An 18385-nucleotide genomic window follows, 5' to 3' on the forward strand; every position below is an offset into this window, starting at 1 on the left:
ATCAGTCAAGCATTCACATGAGAAACAATTCCCAATATACACCAATTTAAATAATTCTGCCTGAAAGGCTGAAGTTTAAACAGTCTGAGGAAGGCCCAGAAGTTTCTAGCATTCTCTATTATATATTTATCAATAGAAATCAAACAAAATAAAACATGGAAAAGAAAATAAGATGATACCTTTTTTATTGGACATAACTTAATACATTTCTTGATTAGCTTTCGAAGGTCTCCCTTCTTCCTCAGATCGGAAATAAGCAAATGACATTTGCTTATTTCCGATCTGAGGAAGAAGGGAGACCTTCGAAAGCTAATCAAGAAATGTATTAAGTTATGTCCAATAAAAAAGGTATCATCTTATTTTCTTTTCCATGTTTTATTTTGTTTGATTTCTATTGATAACCTTAAGAGTGGACTAACACGGCTACCACACTCCTCTATTATATATGAAATTATTACTTTCTTTTAAAGAAGGTAGGCCTTTTCTTATTTTTCCTCTGAGACGGTCGATTTTCAGGGTAGCTGTGAAGTATCAGTAACATATATTTAGTAAAATTGTTAACGGATGTCGTAAGAAAAAAAAAAAACTACCATAGACTCATGGGACCTCAGGAGGTCATCTAAGATCACAGAAAGATGGGGCCAGAAGTGACCTCCAGAGTCACCTAGAGTGACAGAAAGATGAGGCTGGAAGAGACCTGGAAGGGACCTTAAGAAGTCATCTAGAGTTTCAGAAAGATGAGGCCAGACGGGACCTCAGGAGGTTATCTAGGGCCACAGAAAGATGAGACTGGAAGAGATCTCATGAGTCATCTAGAATCACAGGAAGACAAGGTTGGAAGGGACCTCAAGAGGTCACATAGAACCATAGAAAGATAAAGTTAGAAGTGATTTCAGGTGTCATTTAGAGTCACAGGAAGATGAGGCTGGAAGGGACCTCAGGAGGTCACCTAGAACCACAGAAAGATGAGACCGGAAGGGACTTTAGGAAGTAATCTAGAGTCACAGCAAGATAAGGCTGGAAGGGCCCTCAAGAGGTCACCTAGAACCACAGAAAGATCAGACTGGAAAGGACCTTAGTAGGTCATCTAGAGTCACAGGAAGATTAGGCTAGAACCGACATCCGGAGGTCACCTAGAACCATAGAAAGATGAGACTAGAAGGGACCTCAGGAGGTCACCTAGAGTCACAGGAAGATGAAGCTGGAAGGGATCTCAGGAATTTAGGTATTCCATTCCCTGCCTCCAGGCAGGATTCTTTGTACCCAAATCATCACAAAGAGGTGTGTGTCTCATAGAAGTGTCTCTGTAACCTGCTCTTAAAGCCTTCCAGTGATGGAGACCCCGCTTCTCCTTGAGTAACACTTTCAGCGCTTGACTTTCCTCACAGTTTGAAAGTTCTTCCCAATGACTCATCTCAATCTCCCTTTCGTAATTCTTTACCTCTTTCCTGTCTTCACAAGCCATGGAGAACAGCCGACCCCCATCATAACTGCTCCTGTTATTGCCAGCTCAGAGAGGGGGCTTCTGGGTTTTAGAGTGGGAGTCCTGACTTCTACTCCAGCCCCTTAACCCCCTCCACACCATAACCATCTCATTTCAGCTCCTCTGTTGTATAGATAAGGTAGAGGAACAACTGCAGACCACACATCCTTTTCCTCCTCGCTCTCTCTTACTCACAGGAAGGTGGTGGTTTTGTAGGAACATGAGAGCTAAAAATACTCGTGATGATCAGTAACAATGCAACAAATGTCTTGGTTTTTTTTCTACTGCCCCATAGAAACCAAGAACATGACGGCAGGCCGAGACCACGAGGCCCACCTAATCTTAACCAAATTTAATTCCTGGCGCTGCACTGTAGGCTCCAGTTGATCTCAACTCTTCCCAATTAAGAATCCTCTGTGGTAGTTAATCCTCTGTTCATTTTGATTTAGGTCACACATTTCTGATAGTAGCTCAAGGCGAGTCACATTCAGATGCATTTCTTAGCCTCCACTACCCTTTCTGTGAAGAAACAGTTTCTGACGTGGCTTCCGAGCCTGCCTCCCTTCATGATATGCACCCAGCTTTTCCTATTTAAGTGCACAAATATGGAACGCACTACCAAAAATAGTAAAAACAATGTACGACCACTTAAATTTGCAAAAAGAACTAAAAACAAATCTGTTCAGGAAGGCATATCTCACTGACTCAACATAAAAGCCTGAATACTTGCAACGCAACAAATCATAATGGACACACTCCAACTTCCCTCTTCCCCACTTAGGTCCCCAACACATCTACCATACATGAACCTTATTCTACCACAATAACACCTTGTATTTGTTAACACCGGAACTGGCGCACGCCATTACGGTACTATGTAAGCCACATTTAGCCTGCAAATAGGTGGGAAAATGTGGGATACAAATGTAACAAAATAAATAAAATAAAATAAATAAGAATCATTTTATGATCTTCTTCCACAGTTTCTTTTACACTGGGAAGTGCCTCTCTGAAGATATTTAAATTGAGGCATTTGAACGTCTCTGTCATATCACCCCATCTTTCCTTTTCTCTGGGGTCTGCAGATGTAGAGCCTTAAGTCTCACTTCATATGGCTTTGGGTACACATTTTGTCAATATTTTGGACTGAATCCAAATCCAACTGACAGTGCATTTTATTTATTTATTGCACTTGTATCCCTCATTTTCCCACCTATTTGCAGGCTCAATGTGGCTTACACAAACCATGGCGTTGCTATTCCAGGGTAAAAGATACAATTGGTGTTACAAAAGATCATGGATAACAATAAGAACTGGAGAAATAGTTATAGCAAGAAGCCTTATAGGGAAGGGTGGAGTGATGAGGTGTTGTAGTTAAGCTGTGGATTTTCCAGATAGGCTTTGCTGAAGAGGTATGTTTTCAGAGATTTGTGAAAGTTAGTAGTTTCGTTAATTGCTAGGAATCTATTTATTTAGATTTTTCTCACACCTTTTTCAGTAGTAGCTCAAGGTGAGTTACATTCAGGTACTCTGGATATTTCTCATCCCAGGAGGGCTCACAATCTAAATTTGGAGGGTTAAGTGACTTGCCCAAGATCACAAGGAGCAGTGGGATTTGAACTGGCCACCTCTGGATTGCAAGACCAGTGCTCTAACCACTAGGCCTCTCCTCCACTAGCAACATTCTGTGTAGAATCTCAAATATTTATTTATTTAGATTTTGCTCACACCTTTTTCAGTAGTAGCTCAAGGTGAGTTACATTCAGGTACTCTTGATATTTCTCTAAGTTTGTACCTGAGGCAATGGAGGGTTAAGTGACTTGCCCAAGATCACAAGGATCAGCAGCAGGATTTGAACCAGCCACCTCCGGATTACAAGACCTGTGCTCTAACCACTAGGCCACTCCTCCACTCCACTAGCAAAAAAGGTGCGGGTACTCAAATGCCAGGCCACCCTTCAGGGGTGGGATGATCACTGAGAGACCCACCCCACAATAGACAAGCCCCCTGCAACCAGTCACAGAATCTATAACAAGGCAGAGTTGGTGTGTAGAGCCTGAGCTCTTTCATTAAAACTTGCGGACCATGGGTCAGTTTTAGCAGACAATGGAAAAGGTGTCGGTACTCAGTATCCCCTCAAAAAAAGCCCTGCCAACCGACCTCTTTTCAGAAGGATGGACCTCCAGAACCGAACACAGTATGTCAAGTGAGGTCACACTACTGCCAGTGGCTTTGGTAAAATGGGACAAATTGTAGCAGTTGCTCTCCCCCCCCCCCCCAAATGTGTGATGGTGCTTCTAACCGTAAGAGCCAACTTTTCAAAATTATTGGGGGTGCTAAGTCCAATGGAAATAACCTCTCCGTGGACCAATACAAAGACTTTTTTTTTTCAATTTTGGGAGTGCTCAAGCACCCACAGAGCCGGCTCCTCTGCTTCTAACCTGCTCCTCCTGCTGTGTCAGGACCTCTTCCCCCAGTGGGGGTTTAAATTATGATCAGCTGTTTGAACGTCACCCAAAAATGCTGAGTCATGTCACCTCTGTTTAATGGACCCTTATTCAAAGTGAGGAGGCTCCTCCCTGGTTACGTTGCACTGACCGGCTCAGCTGCCGATATTCAGCTGCACTTAACCGGTCAGTTCCGCTGAAAATCTGCTCTAGCCGCTGCGATAGTCTCCAGGTAATACCGGGGCAGTTTGGGAGGGGCAGAGCCTGGGCAGAGCCAGGATTTACCTGGTTGCTGTGGAAACTGAGTCCACAAACCCCCTAAATATATAGGGGCCGATATTCAGACCGCAGGAAGTAGCCGGGCTGCTTCCTGCGGTCAGCGCTGTGCCCGGATATTCAATGCCTGGCTGTTTTCAGCTACCTGGTCGATACTGCCAGTAGCATATGCTTGTCTCAAAGATTAAGCCATGCACGTGTAAGTACAACTTTATTTACTTCCAGCGTCGTGCTGGTGCGATTTCAAATCACTTATCAGTTAAGTGTAAGGGCTGCTGTCTTTGTTTGTGGTTTTCTTTTTCTTTTCAATTTATTTATTTATGTTATTGCATTTGTATCCCACATTTTCCCACCTATTTGCGGGCTCAGTGTGGCTTACAATATGTTGTGAAAGTAGAAATACAATTGGTCATGATATGATTATGGGTGCGTTGTGAAGAGTTGTGTGAAGATAAGGTCAAAGTCAAAATATCATCTAAGAATAAAGCAATGGAATGTGACAATGGGGAAATGATAGGGCGTTGGGACAATAACGAAAGGACAATTGACGTGCAAATAAAATGACAATTAGAAATGTATTATTTCCAAAAAGGTCAAGAGGCAAATGATTATGCTACATTTGGAGCTGCAGATCTGAAATAGCTGGAGGCTATACGAGATCTTGTAGCCGGCTCACTTGGTTTATGATGCCTCAATGCTGAATATACTTTTGATATAGTTCATATAATATGTTCTTTCAACCACTGATGCTCATTTAAAACACTTCTCTCTTGCCTTCTAATCACGTGAGTTGTTTTGGAAGTGTTGGAGTTTTCCCTTTTTTGGTGGATGCTTCCAGTGACCGGCAGGATTGCGAGGAGTGGCAGGATCGTGGCGTGGAAAGCCTTGCAGGAGAGGTAGATTGAAGAAGGAATGGGTGGGAATGAGATTGGAGGAACAGTGCGTGAGTTTAGAGGATTAGGGAAGTTTCTTGCTTGCAATTTCAGAAGAGCAAGAGAGGAAGACGGAGCTGTGGGAGAGGGAGACGAATACGGGGACATTACAGACGAAGGACAATTCTATAACTTGGAGCCTACACCTGTTCACCACTTCCGCACGTCACAGGCACTGAAATCCGCAGTTACATGCATATGTGCACCAGGTACTATTCTATACGGTCAAATCTAAGTGCTATAACAGCGGCTTTCAAACCAGTCTGGGGGGGGGGGGGGGGGGAACCACCAGCCAGTTGGGTTTTCAGGATGTCCCTAATGAATATGCATGAGAGAGATTTGCATATAATGGAGGTGACAGGCATGCAAACCTGTCTTATGCTTATTCATTATCCAAATACTAGAAATAACTATCATTCCTTATTTAATGATTATGCCGTAGTTCTTTATTTATTACCGTACAAAACTTTTATCAAAACAAAGGTTGATATTCCAGTGGAAAACAGTGACCCCTACAGGCTTGAATAAAGCAGTAGCGTGGGCGGTTTTATAAGAAGACTGGGCTCCACCATGGGATCTAGAAGGAAATCTGTGCAGTGCATGCGTGGCGTCTTCCACTGGGATTGACACCATTGTGCGAGAAGCCGGCGATATTTCCAACCTGGCTGAACCGAAGATTGTTGTTGAAACAAACGTGTTCATTCATGAGGTATGTGATATGCTTTAAGAATTTTGCTTATTTTAATAAAAGTTTTGTACGGTAATAAAGAACTACGGCATAATCATTAAATAAGGATTGATAGATATTTCTAGTTGGATAATGATATTTGTAACTATATAGAAGATTGAATCTCGAGACATAAGAGATGCTTATTCATTAGGGATATCCTGAAAACCCAGCAGGTTTGAGATGTGCGCTACTGCAAAGGGGGTGTAAATGTGGGCGGAGCCTGGCTGAGATGGGCATGTCTACAATTTAGGCGTGTACTTTACAGAATGCACATCACATGATGCATTTAGGCATGGCCAATTGAATCTTGGCACCCAGATGATGTTACGAAATTGGTGCTCAAAAAGTGACATTAGGGTACTTAAGATGAGGCACCAGGTAATAGAATTGACTCATAGCCTGTAGCTGACAGCTGTGGTGCTTGCAGACCCAAGTTCTAATCCCACCGCTCACACAATCTGTTATTGCGACAGCTTGTTACTCAGAGCACAGAACTGTAACAGCTGCACCCCTAGGTGTCAATTTTACCTCTGCCAACCTAGTGTTGAGGGCACAGAGATGCCTCCGTACATTGGTTACTGAACTCTCAGAACTCGATATAAATATATTTGTAATCAATTCAATCCACAACAAAGCAAGGATGATGGCATTCAATTTACTTTTTATTTTGCTCAGCACTGTTTCACAGCACATCCACAGGAAGGATGTATGGAACTTTTTACAGACTTTTTCTGACGAGGAAACCTCGCCCAGTCGAACTAGCTTCAGGCTGTTACAGAGCTTACATTCAGCCTCTGAAGCGACCACATCACTTTACTCAAACTACATTACAAAACAGAACAATCATTTTTAACAGTTTTTGAGGTAAAATGTTTAAAACATGTGCACTTGTCCTCCTCGCCCCCCTCCCCGAGAGCAGTGAGATTCCAGTTTTGTTCCTCTCTGTCTCCCCCTACCTGTTAAAAAAGGTAGCACATGTCTTAGCAGAACTATACATTTCTACCTTTCCTCTATCATCTCCCCCCCTCCCCATACTCAGAAACATGTTTTCTCCCCCCCCCCCCCCCCGTACTGTAACATCACAGTGTCAAAAGAGAGACCATGGAAAACACAAACACAGAGAGGGAAAACAGCTTTCCAGGTTTTGAAAAAGGTGGAAGAACCTGGTCTCTGTCTCTCTCGATCTCTGCTCTTGTATATGGTGTCAAAAGAGAGACCATGGAAAACACAAACACAGAGAGGGAAAACAGCTTTCCAGGTTTTGAAAAAGGTGGAAGAACCTGGTCTCTGTCTCTCTCGATCTCTGCTCTTGTATATGGTGCTGAAAATTCTGCATTGAAAAAAAATTGATTGTTAAGTGCTGTTCTATAAATGGCGCTCTGAGGTGGGTGCCGTTTATAGAACGCCGTTTGGCAGCAGGATCCACATCCAATTCTGAGTGCGAGGATTTCCACCAACTGAAACCTAGTGTAAATCCTTGAGCCTAAATTAAATGCAGATCTGCCTTATTCTGTAACACTGCATGCAAATTGCAGAAAAGCCCTGACCCCCTGTGCCCCTCCCATGGCCATGCCCCCTTTCAGATATGCTCGTAAAAAGTTTTCTAGAATCTCAGTTTTGGGACTTTACAAAGGACTGGGTCCTCTGGGATCAAGGATAGTTTTTTTCATAGACATTTGGAAATATTGGAGAACAAAGGTAGAGCAAAAAATCTGATATTCCTAACTTTTACAATTTGTCTGTTTCTATCAGTTACATAAGTACATAAATGTTGGCATACTGGGACAGACCGAAGGTCCATCAAGCCCAGCATCCTCTTTTCAACAGTGGCCAATCCAGGTTACAAGTACCTGGCAAGATCCCAAAACAGTACATTTTATGCTGCTTATCCTTGAAATAAACAGTGGATTTTCCCCAAGTCCATTTTAATAAGGGCTTATACTTTAATTTTTGGAAGCTCTCCAAACCGTTTTTAAACCCCGCTAAGCTAGCTGTTTTTACCACATTCTCTGGCAACGAATTCCAGAATTTAATCACACGTTGAGTGAAGAAATATTTTCTCCGATCTGTTTTAAATTTTACTACTTTGTAGCTTCATTGCATGCCCCCTAGTCCTGGTATTTTTGGAAAGCGTAAACAAGTGATTCACGTCTACTTTTAAGGAAATATATGAAGGAAATTCTGCTTCTTTCTGATGTTGACTCTATGCCTATATCTAATTGCTGATAATTGCAAGATGATTCTGAGTGGTTTATGAAGGGAGTAGTAAAAATTTAGCTGGGATTTATGATTTAACTGTTAAAGTTTATATCTGATTTCCTGTATTGTTGTTGTTCAGTTTCTCTCTTTCATTCCTGTGATGTGGACTATACTGTATTCTAATACTGGTACTTTGTAGAAATTATGAATAATTTCACTAAAAAAAAGTTGGGCACGTAAATTCAAATTTTTGCCAATTAATGCCAATAATTGATTTCTGGCGGCCAATTATCAGTGCCAATTGGCTCATTATGCAATTAAATTGTGCATGCAAATTGGTCGTGCACCCAAATTTGCATATGTAATTTTAAGCACCATCAGTAGATTTATGGGTCTGTCTCTCTCTACATGAAGCAAACTACAGACCCGCAAGCCTGGCACTTCTGCCCTCTCAGAGGGCGCACAACATCTAGGGCCCCTTTTACTAGCCTACGCACACCCAACGTGCCCCAAATTACCCTTGTGGTAATTTCAATTTTGGCGCACATCCGCTACACGCATCTGAAAAATATTTTTTATTTTCTAGCCCGCGTCCGCCACGCGCGCCAGAAAATAAAAAATATTTTTCAGATGCGCTTAGCGGACGTGCGCCAAGTGGCATCTGATGCGCGTAGGTCGTTACCGCCCAAATTCTTTACCGCTACGCCTACGGCTGGCGGTAAGGTCTCAGACCCAAAATGGACGTGCGGCAATTTTGATTTTGACGCACGTCCATTTTTGAGGAAAATAAAGAGGGCTTTTTTTATAGGTGGGCTGAAAAATGATTCTGCACGCGCCCAAATCCCGCGCCTATGCTACCACAAGCCATTTTCAGCGCACCTTTGTAAAAGAACCCCCTAAAAAGCAAGTCCCCTGATTGAATCAATCAGAAATCTGCATACAAAATGCATATCTGTGTATAGCTGGAGATATACACACAAGCACATTACAGGAATGTGTATTACATTTCACTATATTATAGTGAAAAAAACACTCAGCCACATGAATACAGCACATTGCACTGTGAATGTTCCACCAGTGACTCTTTAGGATGGGGGGGGGCGGGGAGGTCAGCGGTCCCCGTAGCTTCCAGGACCTGGTACCCTCTGCCCTCTCCCCCCAGCCCTGATGCCAGCACCTTTAGAGTCACAGCTGTAAAAATAAACTTAAAAATAAATAATTTATAAATAAATATATATATATATATATATATACATACATAAATAAACATAATGAAATTCTGAACACAAGCTATTCTTTGAAAGGGCCTTAAATATGTGTCTTCCTCCATTGCCGCTGGTAAAAGTCCTTGTGGAAAAGTTACCCTCCCCTCAAACTGGGTCCCTCAGCCCCATATTGGCTTGATTGATGCTTGGCTAATGTAGAGTGGCAATGGATTCTGAAGCTAAGAATGTGTTTGTTTTTTTAAATTCTGTACTAGCTGATGAGCTAGATGACAGAGACACATCCTGAGTTTACTGCTCCAGTTCCTCTCTGCAGGAACCAGATGTTTTAAAGAAAAAAGGAATGTGAGGATCCTGAAGATGGCATTTATCAAAGGTGGAAGGAGAGATACATTTTTGAGATAAACACATGTAATAAATAATATAAATATTAAATATATATATATAATATTTTAGAAGAAATGAATGCATAGCATCCAAACTCCAATGGCCCTGCCACCTGAGGTCATATTTCCACAGTTCGATCACAAGGCCACGGCGCCAAAGTAGTTTTGGCCAGGGGCGACATAGAGACGAGAGGTTTCCAGAGTTTCTGTGGAGAGCCGGTCACCCTCATTTAGCCGGAAGACTGCTCCCTGGTAGAGGGTGTGGAACCAGACGTTTTTGTAACCTTGATTCTCACAGGCTGTCTTTGAGGCACTAAGAATAGGATTCTTCTTCTCAAACTCTGTGGAGATGTGGTTCACGGTGTGTACCAGATAGATTGGGCCATTCTGGCAATCGAGGCCTTTGTAGACCACCTGGGTGTAGACAAAATATAGGCCATCGGTGGGAATAACAAGCTCATTATTCTGGACCTCCATTTTAGCCGAATTGTCTTCATATGGATCTTCCAGTTCATCCTCTGACCATACTAGCTTGTCGCTCTCCTTGTGTCCTGCAAGAATCCGGAAGAAGTGGTGGGGTAGGGTTAGTAAAGCTATCCTAGCATCGGAGAAGACCACATCACATGGAGGGCAGAGTGAGACTGGCTGTGACCCCAAGTCGACAGAGATAAGTAAGCTGGGCACAGTTTCCCCTATGTGCATCCATGGATTTCAGTTTCCAAGAAGAAGCAGAAACTATAAAAACCTAGCAGGCAATGGGAGAGATGCCAGGCGAAATGTGGGAGTGGCCTAATGGGTGGAGCAATGGACTGAGACTCAGGGAAATCAGGGTTCAAATCCCACTTCCCCTACCAGCACATCATGTGAACATAGACAAGTTACTTCACCCTCCGTTGTCTCACATACACAGTTAGGGACTGATTTACTGATATTGTTAAAGCCTGGAGGGGTCCTTTTACAAAGGCATGCTAAAAAATGGCCTGCGGTAGTGTAGGCGCTGGTTTTGAGCGCACGCAGAATAATTTTTCAGCCCACCTGTAAAAAAAGCCTCTTATTTTTTTGCCGAAAATGGACCTGCGGCAAAATCGAAATTGCTGCGCATCCATTTTAGGTCTGAGACCTTACCGCCAGCCATAGACCTAGCGGTAAGGAATTTGGGCAGGTAATGACCTACGCGCGTCAGATGCCACTTGGTGCTCATCCGCCATGCGTGCCAGAAAATAAAAAATATATTCAGACGCGCGCCAAAATTGAAATTACCGCAACATGCCCCTCCCCCATCACATGTATTAAATAATATCTGTTAAATCACATTAACACACATTAGTAAACCTAGCCTTTGGTATATAATTTTGTGGACTTCTTATTCTAAAACAGCTGGAAGTCAAACTTGCAGTATTTGGCAAAGGCAAGAGAAAGATCCCACTTCAGGTGATGTGTCCTTATATGTGTTCAAATGAAATTCAGAACCCCTGTCAGGTCATAGGTATAGCCCAAATCCTAATGTACTGTTCAACTGGCAGGATAGGTTTTATAATACTCTCTGCCAGGACTTTGGAGCAGACCAATGGAAATGAGAAAATGAAGGGGTGTGACTTTAGCGCATTTCAGGTATGTAATGAGTATTCTGTTTCTAAACATTCATGGGGAAAGTAATCTGCACCGTTAGACAGGTGCAATCCCAATAACATGGCAGATACAACCCCTCCAACACAAGCATGGGGAAAATAACCTGCAGATTGGGGTAAAAGCAGTTAGCTCAGCAGGATTTAAAAAAAAAGGTTTGGCTAATTTCCTAAAAGAAAAGTCCAGAAGCCATATTAAGATGGACTTGGGAAAATCTACTGCACATTCTAGGATAAACAGCATAAAATCTGTTTTGTTGTTCTGGGATCTTGCCACAGGAAACAGGATACTGGGCTTGATGGACTTTCAGTCTGTCCCAGTATGGCAACATTTATGTTCTTATGTTCTTAACACAAGCATGAGGAAAGTTACCTGCATTGTGCTGCAGGTACAACCTAAAACCTTTCTTGGCAGACTTGATGGCTCATTGGTCTTTCCCTTCCATCATTTAGGGACCCTTTTACTAAGTTGCGCAAGCGTCTATGCGCGCCCAATGCGTGTCAAAATGGAGTTACCACTCAGCTACAGCATGGCTCTTGCGGTAATTTCATTTTTGGTGCATATCCGATATGCGCGCCTGAAAAATATTTTTTTATTTTCGGGCGTGCGTAACGGACGCGCGCCAAGTGGCATTTGATGCGCGTAGGTCAATACCCGCCCGGATTCTTTACCGCTAGGTCAATGGCTGGTGGTAAGGTCTCAGACCCAAATTGGACGCACGGCAATTTTGATTTTGCCGTATGTCCATTTTCGGCAAAAAAAGAGGCCTGTTTTACAGGCGCCCTAAAAAATGGATCGGTGCGTGCCCAAACCCCGCACCTACATCTACCGCAAGCCATTTTTCAGCGTGCCTTTGTAAAAGGACTCCTTAATGTAGTACTATCAGATTACTGTGTCACAGCTGAAAATTTCCCTCACCGGTTAAGTGTGCAGCTGGCTTATTCGCTTTCATCGCTTGCAGCTTCATCAGGTACGGTGTCTCGTCTGGAGGGGAGAAGACATGGAGAATTTGGTGAGCTCAGACATGTGCTTAACCTCTACCTGGACTCTCTCTCAGCCCATAGATCCTTACGATTCTGACTTTTATCCCTTTCTCCCCACCCCGGGACTGCCTCTGTCCTTCAGTAGCTGTGCATGCTGTGCCAAATGAGATTTTCCGCAGAGCAGTGTCAATGACTCAACTCATTGATTTTCACTTCCACAAAATCTAGAAACCCTCAAAATCCCCTCGAACCTTGGATTTCTCTAATTTCCACCAGACACCTAGTATCACTTCCTCTGAAGAGTGGAAAAAGAGAACATCTTTCCTTTTCACTTCTCATTTGTCCTGTCTTTCAGTTCACATAGGCTGGACTCATTTTGGCACCCAGCTAGACAGGGAAACCAGGACCGACCTGCCTAGAATCCACTTGGGATGCTACCCCATGAGAGGACCGAGGAAGGGAAGGGAGGAGAGGAGTCAGGAAGAGAAAGTACTTACATAATTTAGCTGATGCTGCCTTCTGCTCGTTCAGGAGGTCATTCTACATCAAAGGAAAAAAGAAAACAGAGAGGGAAAGATAAGGATTAATTTCCAGCAAAAGCCACATAGGGACTGTAGATGACAAAATAATTCCAATTGTAGGTCAACCGTTTGGGGTAGCAGGGTGGGGGGAGGGGCAACCATTTCAGCTAAACACAAAAAATAAACCCAGCGCTAATTATTGCTCAGATCTTGTTTCACAAGAGTCACTTAACTCGTGGCTCACCTGCCTCCTCGTCGGCCAATCCACGTCACATTAATCTTTAATGTAATTTTACTTAACTTTACTTCCTTATAATATATTTTTCAAAAGTGTTTCTTCAAAGTACTACTTAGCAAAGGAACGATGCATATTAAAACAATTTCTGGACAATATAAAATAACAATCTCAGGGGTCCTTTTACTATGGTGCACCGAAAAATGGCCTGCGCTGTTGTAGGCATGTGTATTGGATGCGCGCAGGTCCATTTTTCAGCGCGCCTGCCCAAAAAAGCTTTTTTTTTCTTTGTCCAAAAATGGACGTGCGGCAAAATAAAAATCGTCACGCGTCCATTTTGGCCCCGAGATGTTACCGCCACCCATTGACTTAGGCGTAAGGTCTCATGCGTTAACCGGGTGGTAATCGTCAGCGCACGTACACTGCTGATTAACGCCCGGTTAATATTTTCTGCCGCACGTATCGGACATGCGTAAAAAATGGAATTATCGCCTGGGGCTCATGGTAGCTGGGTGGTAATTCCAAATGGACGTGCATTTGGATGCATGTAGGCATCCACGCACCTTACTAAAAGGACCCCTCAAACATTTATCAATATTAAGAAACGGAGAAGTACATCAAAACAAAGCTATAACCATAATATGTAATTGCTTTAATATTCACCGTTCCTTTTCTATGAGGTTTTTCTTTTGTTTTTTGTTTTTTACAATGGTACTGTTGCCTTTTTTTCTTTTCAATTATTCTAAGATTTAAAACATTTTGGGCCTTGTTTACTGAGCTGCGCTGTAGGCATGCTAACTTTTTAGCGCATGCTAGCGATAGAGACACCCATTATATTCGTATGAGTGTCTCTAGCATTGGCGCAGGCTAAAAGGTTTGCTCGCCTACAGCGCGGTTCAGTAAACAAGGCCCTTTGTGGTTATTTCAGTACAAGCTTTGCAACTGTTCCCTTGCTGGTTGCTGTCATGTTGTGAGTTATCAAAAGAAAAAATAATAAAGTTATTTGATAACAAAAAAAAAGTATTACTTAGCTTAAGACTGAAGATTAACAATGGGACTGTTGGCCGACATGCGGCATGTTTTGTATGAGCTGCATCAGGGTCCGGTCCAAAAATTAAATGCTACCGTCCTAATATCGATGAGGAGGCAGGTGAGCCAAGAGTTAAGTGGCTCTTGTGAAATAATTCGCCGCTGAGGTCTTATACAGCCATGAATGTAGGTTGCTATGTTATATATACAATATACAAGATCTGAGCAATAATTAGCTTTGGATGAAAAAATAATGGCAGAGAGATAAAGAGACAATTAAAAGTATTCAGTGCCAAAGTTTATTGTGGTAAATCAGGAGACTGCTCCTCTTCTGGTTACTAGTTTGTTTCCTTTTCCTTCCCTCCTATCCCATGCAGGTATCGCACTGACACAGGTAAAGCATGAATACAGGTCCCAAGAAAACAAACAGGCAAACGATCGACAAGATCCAGCACGGACAATCAAACAGTAGATCACGGACGTAAGAAATCACAACGTCCAATTTATTCACCACGTAAAACAATAAATATGTAAATAATTAAAAGCCCGGCACGGCCATGTTTCGCCCTCTCAAGGGCTGCGTCAGGGGCCTGTTAAAATACCCAGAGGTGTTGTCTCAGAATATCACCTACTGGCTAAAACGCTTCGCTCCAAAACAGCTTTTAATTATTTATATATTTTACGTATTGAATACATTGGACATCGTGACTTCTCTACTGTTTTACTCTCCAAGCAGGAATGCAGCACAGACAGCTGAAGAGCAGATCTTCCAGTCACAACAATATACAGAAAGCATGAATACAGCACGGACAGCTGAAGCGAAGATCTTCAGCAGAGCTCAGTGCAGGAGTCACACTGCTACACAGAAGCATGAATACAGCACATAATGAGATGGGATTTCTGAGTGTAACACCCTGCAGGACATGGCAGGAACACAAAACCGGGCGAGCAAGATTTCTTCCCGGATACAGCAAGAAAAAATGTTGGCCTGCTACCAGTTTTCAGCCGGCTCCATGCACTGCACAATGTGCTCCTTGTGTTTCTTGGAGCACTTCCATGGGATTCTCCACTCTTTCAACAGTGCTGGTACCTTTTATTGCAAGAAAGCAAACGGCACAGGTAGCTCTGGTGTGTGAGTTTTTTCACCTGTCTATCTGTCCATCCATCTATATCCCTGTTTCCCCATGTGCAGATGAGCTGAGAGCATCTTATGTACATAAGACCTCCTGTGACAAAAAGTTTCTGCTTCTGTCATTCCTCTGGTGCCCCTCTGTGCCTCTCCTCTCAAAGTCTGTCCTCTCTCCTGAGACAATAGCTATATTCTAAGAGATTCCCCTCGCTTCTCTAGCTTTGTCTCCTATCTGCTGAAAAGCGTTGCTCAAGATATAGGGTCCAGGGAGGACATACCTAAATTGGTTTCAGTACCAATATCTATATTTATAGAAATACAGATATACAATATTTTAACAAGATTTTGGGTCAATTTTCTGTTATTCCTTCTCTGCACATGGGGAAGGCGCAGCCCCTTCCAGGACACAAAACAACGGAGACAGGACAGGCCGACTCATTAGGCAGGATAAGGCAGCTGCCTAGGGCAGCAGCTCCAGTCAAAGCAAAACAATAGATCTTGACAGCCGGACAAACTCAAAGAAACAATAAAACATACTTTGACCTGCAGGGAGGGTGGGTAGTTTTCAAATAGTCCATTTATCCAGTTTATTCTATAAGGGGTGGTTTGGGGTAATCATGGTGATTTGGGGGGGGAGGGGCACAAAGTTTGTTTAGGGTGCCTAATGGTCTTGTACTGACCATGAGTGGAGAGAGGGACGTGGCTGGCACAAAAGGGGTGGTGGGAGTCACTCACCGGTTCTGGGCGTCCGAACAGAGGGATGACGCGGAAGTGGATTAGCGTGAAAAAGATGCTGACCCCCACCAGAAGGAGGATGGAGAAGAGGCCGAGGTATTTCCAGCAGTGGTCGCTCCGCCTGGACTCCCGGATCACGACCAGCCCTCCCTTCTCTGGGTCCAGCGCAATGTTGTCTGCACTCATGGTTCGCCTTCAGATGAACGTCCAAAGAGTGAACAAGAAAATAAATTATCCTGACCGCCGGCTATGGCTTAGTTCAACTTTTAGCGTGTTTCGATTTTCTTAGCCTTTTAACTTTTCTCTTTGTGGTATTTTTGCAGGAGTTTTTTTACGATCTCGTTGCACTCATTTAATCTCCTTTCTTTCAGGCTTGTGGTCTCTGATCTGCCTTTCGTTGGACTGCAGACCTGCTTTTAAAGTGCAGCAGCCAAGAAATTCCTTTGTGATGTCACAGAACAGGGAAATTTCCGAGTTAACACCCAGAACGGGGTAGGTTCCTCCCCCTTTCTATTTCTCTCTCTAGCATTTGACAGTCAAGGAAAAATAGAGAGAAACAATTCTACTCCAGTATTTTATGGAAAGACCTTGAAAGAGAAAGAAAGAGGAAGCAGGATGCTGCAATCGATGTGGAGAACATCTGTCTTTATAATGGATATTTTAAGAAACCCACAAGAAACAGATACTATAATGCAAGATTTCTAATTTCTCTGTTTCAGATTTTTCCTTAAAACACACATGCAGTCATATATATATAGATAATAATATTAATAATAATAATAAAACTTTATTCAGTGGTGTTCCTAGGTCGGCTGCCACCCGGGGTGTATCGTCACTGCACCACCACCCCCGGCGCATCACCCTCACCCCCCCAAGTGCATCGCTCTTACCTTCTGGGGGTGCAGGGAGCAGTCACATGGCTGTCAGCTTTGCCAGTTCCCTGCCTCGGAACAGGAAGTAACATCAGAGGGAGCAGGGAACCGGAGGAGCCGACAGCAGGACAGCTGCTTCCTGCACCCCTTGCAGTGTGCACGCCGGTAGACTGCCCCCACCACCCCGTCCTTGGTACGCCACTGAATTTATTTCTAACTTGCTGTATCTGAAACATTCTAAGGGGGGAACAAAAAAATACATACAAAATAAAATATAACAATATAAACCAGATGACATAAAATAACTCAGCACTATTTGTCTCTCTCTGTAATAATAAGACTAAGGGGCTCTTTTACTAAACAGCGGTAAAATGTGGCCTTAGCGCATTCTTACGCGGGTCATTCCCATGCGCTAAGGCCATTTTTGCTGCTGGGGTAAAATGGCCGATTTTTGCATTTTTAAAATAATGAGCACGCACTAACTTTCCCTATTTTGTAGGCGGTAACGGCTCACACGCTAATCACACGCTTCTTGGGTAGATGCGCTAACCGATTAGCGCTGAATGTGCCCCCTCTCCACCCCCCAAACACGCCCCAGTGCTAAAAAATAAAAAGTATGTTTTAGCGCACAGGGAGCACATGTACATGGCGAAAGTACTGCGGTACGCCGTTGTAAGCTGCGGTTAGCAGACATTAGTGCTTAATTCGGCTTAGTCGAAGGGCTCCTTAATGATTTAATCAACCACCTATGATTAGCCGCGAATATTTACACCAGCCGACAAGCTAGTATTCTGTAAGGGTAGTTATGCGTACAACTGCCGTTAGAGAATTCTCACACAGCGCACATCATCTCAGTACCTAACTTTAGGTGATCCATAGAGAATTATCCCCTAGGGGATAGATTCTATATATAGGGGTAGAATCTATATATGGTGTCTGAAAAATCCATGTGGTAGAAAAATACGCCTAGGCGTGTTCTCAAAAGCGTGCCTACATTTTATGGAATCAGCTTAAATTTCCATGCAGTATATAGAATACGCTGAGCGCCCCTCCACGTGACCAAATTTGGTCGCATCCATTTCTTACGCCATGTTTTACTTGGCGTAAATTCCACTGGGTGTATTTTATTATAATGTGCTTAGATTATAGAAACGCCCCCCTGCCCCCACCCATGACCATACCCCCTGTTCAACTATATGACTTAGAACTTAGGCACACCATGTTACGCAATACGCTTAGGGACTTGTGCGCAAAAATCTCAAATAATGCCAATTACTGGAGATAATTGCTTGTTAGCATCCAATTGACAGCACTGATTAGCTACTTAACCAATTAACCCCCTGTTGACAAGGCCGTGCTAGCGGCTGCCAGCATGGGCGTTTCTAAAATCTATGTGCGTTATTAGAGAATACACCCGCTCTGCCCCTAATTTAGACATTGGGATTTACGCCAAATAAAACATGGCGCAAATGGCCACGACTACATTTGATCTCGTGGAGACGCACTTAGTGTATTCTATATACTGCCTGGAAATTTAAGCCTATTGTATAAAATTTAGGCGTGCTTTACAGAATATGCC

The 18385-nt window shown here is 43.2% G+C and overlaps 1 protein-coding gene across 1 annotated transcript; it reads right to left on the reverse strand.

The window, feature by feature from the left end:
* Positions 1–8904: 8904 nt before the first annotated feature.
* Positions 8905–16304, reverse strand: LOC115464947 (tumor necrosis factor-like). The gene is made up of 4 exons (XM_030195337.1): positions 15935–16304; positions 12783–12825; positions 12221–12286; positions 8905–10227 (listed from the first exon to the last, which is right to left on the reverse strand). The coding sequence occupies exons 1-4, from the start codon at positions 16118–16120 to the stop codon at positions 9815–9817; spliced, it is 708 nt and encodes a 235-aa protein (XP_030051197.1). The 5' UTR covers positions 16121–16304; the 3' UTR covers positions 8905–9814.
* Between the last annotated feature and the right edge of the window lie 2081 nt (positions 16305–18385).

The sequence above is a fragment of the Microcaecilia unicolor genome, chromosome 3 (assembly GCF_901765095.1).
Source record: "Microcaecilia unicolor chromosome 3, aMicUni1.1, whole genome shotgun sequence".
NCBI classification, from domain to species: domain Eukaryota; kingdom Metazoa; phylum Chordata; class Amphibia; order Gymnophiona; family Siphonopidae; genus Microcaecilia; species Microcaecilia unicolor.

Coding starts and splice junctions, on each gene's coding strand:
- LOC115464947 (XM_030195337.1), bottom strand. CDS start 16,120: ATGAGTGCAGACAACATTGCGCTGGACCCAGAGAAGGGAGGGCTGGTC. Junction 12,826..15,934: donor TGTTCGGACGCCCAGAACCG/GTGAGTGACTCC, acceptor CCTTTGATGTAG/AATGACCTCCTGAACGAGCA. Junction 12,287..12,782: donor GGCAGCATCAGCTAAATTAT/GTAAGTACTTTC, acceptor TCTCCCCTCCAG/ACGAGACACCGTACCTGATG.